Raw genomic sequence first — 11,280 nt, 5'->3', positions numbered from 1 at the left:
ATGTTAAGTGTTAAAAAATTGCGAGAACTCCAAAATTATCATTAAACTCAAAGCCAGGGAAAAATTTGTAGTGACCTAGAGGTATTTCAGAGAATCTGGGGACCACAATATTCAAGGTTGAAATAAAAGTTCTTTTTGAAGTTGATACTAAAGGTAATTTAAGATGACTCGAACTTCTAAGATGATTAGAAATTAGTCTATTGACCAACAACTCTGAGAGCATCAGGAAGCTGTGGTTAAATAAACTCCTGTACTTTTGTCAAGGCCCTGCATAAATGGTACCTACACCTCCTGAAAGGATGACAGAGAATCCTTTGAGGTTGTTCACCAAACATCCCATTGGTGCTGGCTCCTCTGGGATCACTCCCAATCCTCACAATCAACTGCAGGCTGCACTGTCCCTCACTGCACACCTACTATGTGTCAGGCAACCAGGCAGCTACTATCCGCGCTGTCACCCTGCTCCCGTGATTGCAAAGCGTTTCAATCCTGCAGCATCAGAACAAGTTTAAATGGATAACTCTTACTCAGCACATTAAAAAATGAGCCTGGATGACATACAATTAATCATACGTTATTCCACTCCGATTTTAAAAAGAGAAAAACATTCTGTGTGATTTCACTCTGTGATAATTTTTCTAATAGGCAGAAGAAAAGGCAATCATTTAGTTGTGACACTATCATAATCCTCCAACCCATGAAACACAATAAAAGAATATTCCACTGAAACATCTCACTCGAAAGGCTGTGTTCTTTTATGATGATGGAAAATGTATCTGATGACATCGTAACTGATTCCAATGTTCTGCATAGAGGAGAAAAAACATATTCCGTTGTATACACAGTAATAAGTAACCATCTAAGCATAACGCATGTGTATTAGAAAGAGGGGAACAATTATCTACCCTCACGTTTGCTTTCCTGCCATCAGGGCACGAGGAGGCTGTGTGTGGGCCTACCTTCGGACAGCCATCTTTGCTTAGTGGGAAGAAGATTCATACCATGGTGTGGAAGTCCCAAACAAGTGCTGACCTTTCCTTCTCTTTATATCTGCTCCTCTGTCCAGACCCTTATCTGGCAGGGGAAAGAGGCTGGAAGGCGTTCAGGCAGCTAAAATATTGCAAAAGAGATAGCGCGGTGCCTCCTTCCTGAATTAGGGAGTGGAACCAACCCTAAAAACAGTTATTCTCTGAACTTGTAAGTTTGTCCCTAAGATCATGACTAAGAACTCTCAGGCTGAGAAGCTGAGTCCTGATTTGGCCAAATGAATACTATTGTTAGAGGGGCTGGTTTTCCCCCAGAGCCAAGTCTATAGGAAGAACAGGTGGGACTTGAGGGGAGGGAATGCCTGGGAGAAAAGGGTTGGGGGTGGTCATGGGACTCGACTTCAGCCCACATTGGATTCTCCCTTTAGAATAGTAACCCAGTGGTCCAAGCCTAGCACACAGTCAATTACAAAGACTAGGAATCAATAATTAAAAACTCCTCAAAATACGTCTTGCTCTCTCATACCTGCAGATCCTCTACCTTACACCCTTCATCTGGCAGTTGGTGCTCTGCCTTCGAACCTCCACTCAAGCACCGGTAGCTCCAGCAAGTTTGGCCTGCCTCCTCCAGTCTCACCAGCCTGGGGTGGGTGCCCCTTCATAGCTCCTGTAACACCTCCTGCCCACCTCCTGTTAGAGAGGGCGGAGGTATCTCTTCCCCTGAAACAGTGGATCACAGCTTTGAGCATATTGAATTCAAAGGACTTAAGTTTTAGTCTTGGCCAGTAGAGGCTTCTGGCTGTTCCTCCTGTGTTCTCTTTTACTATCTCCCCCTGCATGGAATGAAGCTGCTATCCTGATTGATTCTTGAGACCACATTGCATGCGGACTCTCAACCACTGCGCCACCAGGGAAGCCCAATGGGCAGGGATATTGTCCAGAAGGTAACACGCATTCACGAGCGTCCCTTCTCTTCCCCCCTCTGCTGCTGGACGTGGCAGGCTGCCTCTTCCTGTCTGTGTGCTGTTTGCGTAAGTGGATTTGTGAGACTGCCACACACCTCACTATTCCTGCCGCTCCCCACCAGGGTGCTGAGGTTTGGTATGGGGGCTGGGCTACCCTAGAGGTTCAGGCCTCAGCCAGGTGCTCTGATTCAGCTTAGGGCAGCCCTGTCTTTGGCTTCATTGGATACTTGCCCATCTGGTACTTTGTTCTCCATTTGCCAATTGATTGTTAAATCTATAGCTCCTTTGTCAGGAAACTGCAAAGGGAGGCATGATGAGTGGAAAGGAGGCCCCTAACATCCCCAAACTCTAACACTCCCATCTCTGTACTTCCAACGATGCACTAATTATCTGTCTCCCTCACTGGAGGGCAAATTCCCTGAGAAACTATTACTGATCTTTGTATGCCCAGTGCTTAGTGCAATGTCCAACAGGTATTAGGTGCTCGAAAAATGCTAAGTGTATGAATGGATGAATGGATGAGTGAGTTTGGCCATTCTTGGACCTGCTTCACTGATCCGACCCTGGCCACTCTGCAAGCTGATCCACCTCTGTGTCGAGCTCAGCTGGTCACCTCACCCAGAATGTCCTCAATCCCAGCTCAACATTCATGTTCTCTTTGAAGACCTTTCTAGCTAATTCTACCCACACTCATTTCCATTTCTAAATGCCTTTTGTACGGTTTAGTACTTTGTTATTCTCTAATTTGTTTTAAGTGTGCCACGATTATGTTGTTAACAAGGTTATATATGACCTAGTCTTGACTTACTTCTTCCACGAGACATCATCGGGCAGGGGAAAGTTTGAAATTAGAGCAGCTGCTGTCAAATCCCCCTAACCTGAATGCAGTGGGGAAAGTCACTTACTTTCCCTGGGCCTCAGTTTCCTCACCTGTGAAAATGGCGGGAATAATCCTCTGCTTGAATGTGTCATGAGCACTGAAAGGATCAAAATGAAAACACAATGGCGCCTACAAAAACACATACACAATTTATACCTCTTAGAATGTTGAATAAAGCTAGGATCAGACGAGAGCTTCATAAATTCTCATACATTTACTTGATAATGACTATGTTGCTCACAGGCATTTCGTTAACGAAGGTTGAATTATTCTGACTGTAACTCTCGCAAGGATTATCATTATTATTTGCAATGATATATGGGTGGTTTGGTGCCTTTAAACTCATTCCAAGAAGGGTTATCAGGCTGAAAATGTTTCAGAAGTACGACTACGGAATCTCTTGGAATGCAGTTGTGCGATTTTTTTTTTTTTTTTTTTTACCATTATTGTATTTCTTAAAGTGAATTTCTGTTTCTCAGGGATGTCTTAGTCCACTCGGGCTGCTATCACAAATTACCATAGACTGAGTGGCTTAAAAACCACACAGATTTATTGCTCACAGTTCTGGAGGTTGGAAAGCCCAAGATCAAGCACCAGCAGATTTGTTGTCTGGTGAGAGCTTGCTTCCTGGTTCATAGCCAGCATCGTCCTGCTATGTCCTCATATGATGAAAGGGATGAGGGACCTCTTTGGTTCCTTTCATAAGGGCACTGGAGAAACATCAGAATGCTTTATAAACAAAGAATATTTTGTATACCATACAATTCCCTAAGTCATGGTGCGTATAGGGTTTTTGTAAGCAGTTTTAAGACATCACATATAAATATTTGTGCATATTTTTTACGGTGTGGTTCAAAGTACAAATATAGGATGAGGCCCATTTTCTTTGATTTAGAAATTACACATAAGAATCTAATACTAAGCCTATGCAAATAAGTACGTGGAGGGAGTATAATAAGTGAAGGAGAGGGGAAGTTTAATAACCTTTAGCTAAATTAATTCTCATACCCCATGTTGTGTGAAAAGGTAATCATCCTGCTCGGTGTGTTTCTGTTTATGACGCAAATTCTCGGAGTGGTGGCCTAAGTGAATGTGTAGATCTGAGCTGTCTGATGTGGTAGCCACTGGAAACACGTGGCTATTTAAGATACACTAAAATGTAAAACTCCGCTCCTTATTTGCACTCCCTACATTCAAGTGCTCAAAAGCCAATGTACCTAGTGACTACTGTATTCAACAGAGGACATACAGGACATTTTGCAGAAAGTTCCTTCAGACATCAGTCCTTTCTGCTGACAGCCTAGGCTAACAAGGTTAGCAAGAATTCCATATGAATGGGGGAAAAAGTTCAGCAAATTGTTAGAAATTAGCATTGCCCTGCTCTGTGTTTCCAAATATGTCTGTTGTTCACACACACCCACACACACACCCCCCACAGCTGTGTCTTGGTTGTCATAAATCATATCTTTATATCTTCCATAGGCACTGTTTTAATATTGGTGAAACAAACCTTGAATCTGCTACTTGAGGGAGATTGTGATTTCATGAATAACTTCAGATAATTCTTACTACTGCAACAGCAGATTTTGCATTGAGGAGCATACACTTTTGAATGCGTGGTACTTTATTTAAACACACATATATACAATGTCGACAAAAGGAAATTCTGCAGAGGTGAGCAAAGGGGCTGCATGCATTAGGAGGACCGGCAGACTCTAGTTTTACAGGATGAAATAGGGGTTGAAAAATAGGCAAAGACCGGAGAGCAAGTGTCATTTCCCATCACCACATAGAAGGGTCTTCCAGCCTGTCAAACACAAGAAGCAAAGCACGTAAGAGAAGCTTCCCAACTTCCTGGGAGCCTTGCAAGAGTGAAACATTCAGTTCTGAACTGAAAGATGATCAGAAGCTGTTGAAAAGTCTGCTGTTGACATTCTAAATAGGAGGCCATGTAGAATATCAGAGCGGGAGACAGTGGTATAATGGACAGAGACCCAGCTGAGTAGTTTTCATGCATGTTACCGAGAGTCTCAGGCAAATCTCAGAGGGAGTATTTAAAAGGCTCTGTATTTATCAAAGTAGCCAAAGAACCCTGCAATATTTCTGAAGATCAAAACTATAGGAATCACATGAAACTGTAAAAAAAACTTACTGTTATTCAACTCTGAATATGCTTCCTGTATTTTCCTGCAAGGCTTTTTATGTAGTAAGGTAACATTTATTAGACTATAAAGAACCCTTTTAAATAAAGTAGCATTCACAGGCAACTTCAAGGCTGTCAAGTTTTGTCTCCTTCTAAGTACACATGATTGAGGCTGTCAATCAGAGTACAATTAACTCTATTTCATGCACCAACCGTGGGATGCTTGGCCACAAAACAAAGAGCAGAAGCAAGACAGTAAGTCGGTCTGGATGATTATATATTTCTAACCCTAAGTAGATATAGCATATCCTAAACTTTTTACGGTGGCAAACATCATATGCCTATCAATGAAACATTAAAAAGTATGTATTGCTTAGTATGTGAAAACCACCCTTATGAGTTTTCCACCTGCTTCCCTTGCATTTGATGTTCAAGTCTTGGCTGGTACCGCCAGGGACAAGAGCACTGGAGTTTTATTTCAGTCCAAATTGGTGTTTCCTTCAGAGAGAACAAACCTGACAACTCTAGACTTGCACCTTCACCCTGGCTGGCCATTTCACAGGAGAACAGAGGGAGGGTGGGAGGGGAGGCGGGTGGCTCAGAGGGTCGTCGGCTCATCCTCTAGGGAGAACCCAATGAAGAGTGACAACCAGTCACACGTGCTGAGCAAGTGTTCTAGTGACCTCTTCTGGGGAACTTGGTTCTTGATGTTGTAGAGCTCTGGGTTTAAGGCGGACTAGCTAGCACAGAACTGGATAAACCATATGCCATGTGATCTTACTGGTGGGTAGGGGCAGGGGGCCTGGGACAGAAGAGTCAGTTATGGAAACGGAGGAGGACCAGGCATCTTTTCACCCACAGTCTTCGCTCAGGAGGACCCCAGCCCAATGTCTGACACCTAGATATTAGAGGGCACCCTTCCTAAGGCAGGTCCACACGCCAAGAAAGCCCCAAGGCTCCAGACAAGCCCCAAGAATAATGTCATTCTTGTTCATTCATTGAATGTGATAAATTATGATGTGACATCAGTTGAACTAAAACATGTCAAAAAGTAAGCAGGAGTACCCCTCGATTTATCTACAGCTTCGTGTAAAACCAGGAAGACTGGAGTGACAACCAGAAGGGGCATTTCCTAGGATGTGTAGATCCTCCACCTAGGGTATAACAACTAAAGATGACCTCAGCCAAAGATGGAGAGTTGGTCATTTCAATGTAGAGATGGGCTGCTTACCCTATGCTTCCACAATCTAAGCCAGTGAGAAATTCTCTATAGAGTAATTTCTGAAGTTAAAGTCACTCATATTTAAAATTTCAAAGGAGCATCAAATAATTTGAGCCAGAAAGTATGACCCCACAGCAGTTTAGAGATTTGCAAATGAGTGTGTGAAGAGAAAGGTCCTCCCTGCTCTGTTCCCCATCCCTCTTTCTGTCCAAATCCTACCTGGTCTAGAAGACCCCATTCCAAACGCCTCCTCCCAGCAGTCCTCTCTGATTTCCCTCTCCCGGGTACCTGAACTCTGCAATAATGTCCCCACACAAGCGTTTTCATACCTAGTTCTGGGAACGTTTTCCGTGCTTTCTCTCATCAAGAGGTCTGAAATCAGTGTCTCAGGGCTAGATCGTTTTCCGTATCTAAAAGAAAAAGCGGGGTCGGGGAGAGTAAAAGTCCTTTAAAGCAAGTTTGGAGGAACCATAAAAACCTTTAGGAAAAGAAAAGATTTGTGGTATTAAATATAAAAGTTATTTTCAGTTGATCATGTGCTAACGAGTAATCTAGGTGAATGAAACATACATGATATAGAAACATCATAAATATGATTTCAAATTATATATATATATAAATTTTGCTTAAATACTTAATAGGTAACTTAGCAGATTATATAACCCAACCAAAATTCCTAGTCAAATTCTTGCCTTTTTATATTATCACAAACAATACATATGTATAGTTTTATAACTAGGTGACTGGAAATAAATTTAAATACATCGAAGTATGATTTTAAATGTTTCCATAATTAGATAATTGGCTTACAGTTCTGATGATATACATCAGTTTAAATCAAAGAGACCAGATGATATTTCAGAAACAGGTCTATGAAAAACTCATCAGACTGAAGTTCTAGACTCACCTGTGTCTCTGAATCTCAGTTCTCCCATTTGTAAAAATAAAATCATAACTCCTGCTTAGACTGGAGTCTTGATGAATATCCAATGTAAGTCACAATGCTTTGAAAGTGACAGAGCGATACACAAGAATGCACATTACTGCTGTTGAAATGCACCCATTCTCACAGCTGCCAACAGATCCTGAGTCCATATTTATTTGGGGTGCCAAAAGCTAAAAGCCTGCTCTCATGCTGCGGTTTTAATCTGCCCTGAAAATATGAAGGAATCCTTCTGGTCCATGGAAATGTTCTTGGTCTCAGCAGGATACGGACAGGGCGATATATGAATTCAAGGTTATGTTCTCCTGCCAGGGTAGTATATGCTGCTGGCTCCAGGTAAGTGAGGACATTAGTCTGTCTGTCTGTCTCTCTCACTGCTAAAGGATCTGACAAGTCTACACCAAGTTGTATTTTTTGAGGAGTCTGTTTTTCCCTTTCTTAGAAAGGGCATTGGACATCAGCAGCTGCTTTTTTCCACAAATGAAAAATAAGCCTGGCATGGATTGATTAGCTAACAGATAAAACAGTGGAACAAAGCTGATGGAGGATATATGCTAACTGCCTATTGAGCACAGTTAAATCTAAATTCTGGGGAAAGATTTCCATTATTGCTCCTTTGCTGGAACTCAAGGGATGCAAATATAAAGCCATCTCCCCTGTCCCCATCATTTGTAAGATTTCCTCAAAGATTTTCTGGAGTTGTAGTATCAGGCTGCAGACTGCTGCTTATATGTATTTATTCTGTCCATCAGTTGATTTTCCTAATGCTAAAACTCTTGGGCAACCTTAACTCATTTATCTTCATCATACTTCAGTGAATTAAAGAACTGGAGAATATTTTCTCCTATTTACCATTAGAGAACCTAAGTCTGTAACAGCAGAATTTACACAGTCAGAAAGTGGTACCCAGAGCAGCACTGATGACTGTTCTTCCATCTCTAATTAATTCTGGATTATCCTTCTTCTCCACAATGCTTTAACTTTCAAAGATAGCATCTCTAGGGAAAAGATTTTTAAACCTGACCGCATATTAGAATCACCTGGGGAGCTTTTAAAATCACTGTAAAGCCCAGCCCCGTGCCCCACCCCCCATGGGGAGATTCTGATTTAATTCACGAGTTCATTAAATATACTGATGCTGCTGTTACAGCAGCATCAGTATATTTTAAAAGCTCCCAGGTGATAACAATGAGAGACCAAGAGGGAGAAACTCTAGTCTAGGGCTGAGTTTCTCAATCTTGGCACTGTTTACATTTTGAGCGGGATAAGTCTTTGTTGTCAGGGGCTGTCCTAGGCATTGTAGGATGTTTAGCAGCTTCCCTGGCCTCTACCCGCTAGATGCCAGTAGCACCTTCCCACCCCACCACTATGACAAACGAAAATGTCTCCAGACATTGCCCAGTGTTTTGGGGAGCATAAAGTCAGCCCCAGTTGAGAATCACTGACCTAGGAGACTGTATAAATAAAATGTGGTAGATCAATGCTCTAGAATAAACGATGCCACCTATGGAAGCGATGAACCAGGAGTATATGGCTTTAGAACATGAACTGAGTAGAAGAGGGGAGGAAAGAGAATGATATCACAGTACCATTTATGCCAAATTAAAACGTATGTTCACAAATGTAATTTTCAAAAATACAAACGTGCGTATGAGTGGATGTGTGCGGTGGGAAGATGATAAGAGTACAGAATGGAGGTGATGGGTGCAGATTATAAGCCTTTGAGTGTTTCTAAGATGGAACTTATATGAAGATGAGACAGAAAACTGCTTCAGGACCAACTCCTTCCCACCTAACCTGAATCTCATCCCTTTCCCTTATTTTTTCCTCATCAAGGGTGTTGAAGATCACATTGACTGCTGACAGTGGTGACAACATCCAAAGATCGATAGGAGGAGGGCTCCAATTTAATCATCACTAAAAAGGGGTTTTCATGAAATGTTCTTAGTTTCATGATCTGTAAAATGGAGATAATGATACTCACTTCAAAGCTTTGAGGTAAAGACTGAAGAAAATAATGCCTAGGAAAACATGCTGAAATACTAAAGCTTTATACAATAGTAAAGGTTTACAGCAATCATCTCTGAAAAATAAGTTTTACTGTATGCTATAATTAACAGACTAAATAACTAATAAAGGCTTTCCTAGAAGAAAAAAAACAATTTGTAAAAGTTCTTTTCTCTGGTCTGTCTGATAGCGTAAGCAAGAATTTGAAGCAATTAACTTTCTGAAAAGTCCATTAAGATATAAGACATTTTTGCTTTTCACTAATGAAAATTATCTGACTTTAGGCATCATAAACCAATACTATTTAATTCTGGCACTTTCGTATATTTCTGATTCTATATATATTGGTACTTTAAAAAAAGATTTTCAGGATGAAACAGCTTTCTGATGAAACAGAAAAAATGTTAAAAATTAAGAAATATAAATTCTCCCCACTTTGGATCCTTTCCAACTATTCCCTGAATATAGTAAAACAACAAACAAAAAAAACATTTTACAAAACGTAATTTAAATATGTTAAATAACATTAATCCTTGTAAAGAGCTCATTGTTTTTAGCTTATTAAGGTCATTTGATCTCAGTAATTAAAATAAGATACTGAGTGATTCAAAACTAAGATGAACCAATTTTGGAAACAAATTTTAAATCCTATGTTATTTGTAAAATATTTTAGATTTGATTTTTTGCTTAAGATCTGATGTTGAGAGTAAAATATGGCCTTTCATCTTAGCTTTCTGGGGCTTCAGAATAAAGATGAATGACAATTTCTCAGATTACATGTAATCCCTGGATTCACCCTAGAGTGAGCACACCACTGGAAATTTCTCCTTAAAAAAGCACCAAGTGGGCATTTCCTTTTCAGAACTCACCTGCTATGAAATGGGTAAAGTCTCACCATGTTACATCAACTATTTTCTTGCTAAATATCTACTTATTAGGAGCAGGATTGTCAAGTGAGGGGCTGAGACTGCAATAAAACACTGTACAGGAGGGAAAAAATAGTTCTATTTGTCTTTTCCTAAATACCGTCATTCACTTCGGTCTGGGAAGGTTGGAAAACCAGGCAATGTCTTTGGCGACTCAGCTGTTTCCTCCTTAGCTTGTGCTGTTGTTTTTCTAGATACCCTGCTCTCCCTTCTCCCTACAGCACCTCCCCGGTGCCCTCCCGACCCCTTTCACGGGGTACTTTCCTATCCAGGTTTCCAAACAGAACCCCCAACTGCTCTAAGAACAAAAAAGATAAGGGGGTGGGTGACAGGAGATGGCCAGCCACCCAGCCTGGGGAACCTGAGTTGGGGATCAGGATTTTGTAACTGTAGTTGCAGAGGGAATGTACTCAGTGCCCTGGTACTTACTGATAGCTGAGTATGTGCCCGATACTGTCCTACCCTGGGATACAAAGAAGAAAAAGAAAAGGTCCCTGTCTTTTGAAATCCCCACGATCTCCGGGTGTGCAAGCGGGACGGTCCCGGAGTCGTCTTTCTCACGTAGCCCACCTACCTTTGCCTGGTGATGAGATTGATGTAGTGTCGCAGCGCCGAGTAGTATCTGGCCAAGTCCTCCGCCGGCGCGTCCTCTCCGGGGTTGTCGGGCTTGGAGGGGTACGCCTCGGCCAGAGCGCCCAGGCACACGAGCAGGGACAGGGCGAGGGTCAGTCCGGACAGCCCCAGTCGCTTGCTACCCAGCATCTGCATACACCGAAGGGGCAGCGGAGGGGGCTTGGGGGATTCAGAGGATACACACTCCGCACCTCCTTCCTCTGGCCCCCGCGCCCATCCCGCTGCTACCACCCCTACCCCACGTCCACCCCCAGTCCGCGCTCGACCCAGTCACGCCGAGGGAAGCGGAGCGTGGCGAGCACCACCCTGCGGATTTAGGTCCAGATCTGCTCTGGCCCGGCCCCGCTGCTCCGCCCGAAAATTCTGAGCAACTTTGGTCAAGTAGCAGAGCCGAAGATCCCGCGGTGAGAGGCGCAGAGTTGGGGGAGGCGCCGGCGGCAGTTTAAAACACTTTAAAAAACAGATTAGAAGTTCCTGCCGCTGCGTGGAGGACTTATCCCTTTCCCACCCTCTTCCCCAAATCCCCTGTTAGAGGAAAGAAGTTTCTTCTTTTCTAGTTTTGGTCAGCCCGGCCG

The 11,280-nt window shown here is 42.5% G+C and overlaps 1 protein-coding gene across 2 annotated transcripts in view; it reads right to left on the bottom strand.

The window, feature by feature from the left end:
• Nucleotides 1-3,026: 3,026 nt before the first annotated feature.
• Nucleotides 3,027-11,280, bottom strand: part of NPY (neuropeptide Y) — a 9,034-nt gene continuing 780 nt past the window's right edge. The window contains exons 2-4 of one of the 2 annotated variants that reach the window (XM_024755051.1): nucleotides 10,647-10,834; nucleotides 6,526-6,606; nucleotides 3,027-3,541 (exon numbers count right to left, since the gene is read on the bottom strand). In XM_024755051.1, the coding sequence (XP_024610819.1) occupies nucleotides 3,484-3,541; nucleotides 6,526-6,606; nucleotides 10,647-10,834 (327 nt within the window). In that variant the 3' untranslated portion in view covers nucleotides 3,027-3,483. Of the gene's footprint in view, nucleotides 3,542-4,437; nucleotides 4,639-6,525; nucleotides 6,607-10,646; nucleotides 10,835-11,280 lie in introns of those variants that run through there. The other variant, XM_024755052.1, reaches the window with a different exon arrangement.

The sequence above is a fragment of the Neophocaena asiaeorientalis genome, unplaced genomic scaffold (genome assembly GCF_003031525.2).
Source record: "Neophocaena asiaeorientalis asiaeorientalis breed wild unplaced genomic scaffold, Neophocaena_asiaeorientalis_V1.1 scaffold36, whole genome shotgun sequence".
NCBI lineage: Eukaryota > Metazoa > Chordata > Mammalia > Artiodactyla > Phocoenidae > Neophocaena > Neophocaena asiaeorientalis.
Note: the sequence above shows the minus strand (reverse complement) of the source record. Positions and strands in the feature narration are given on the sequence as shown.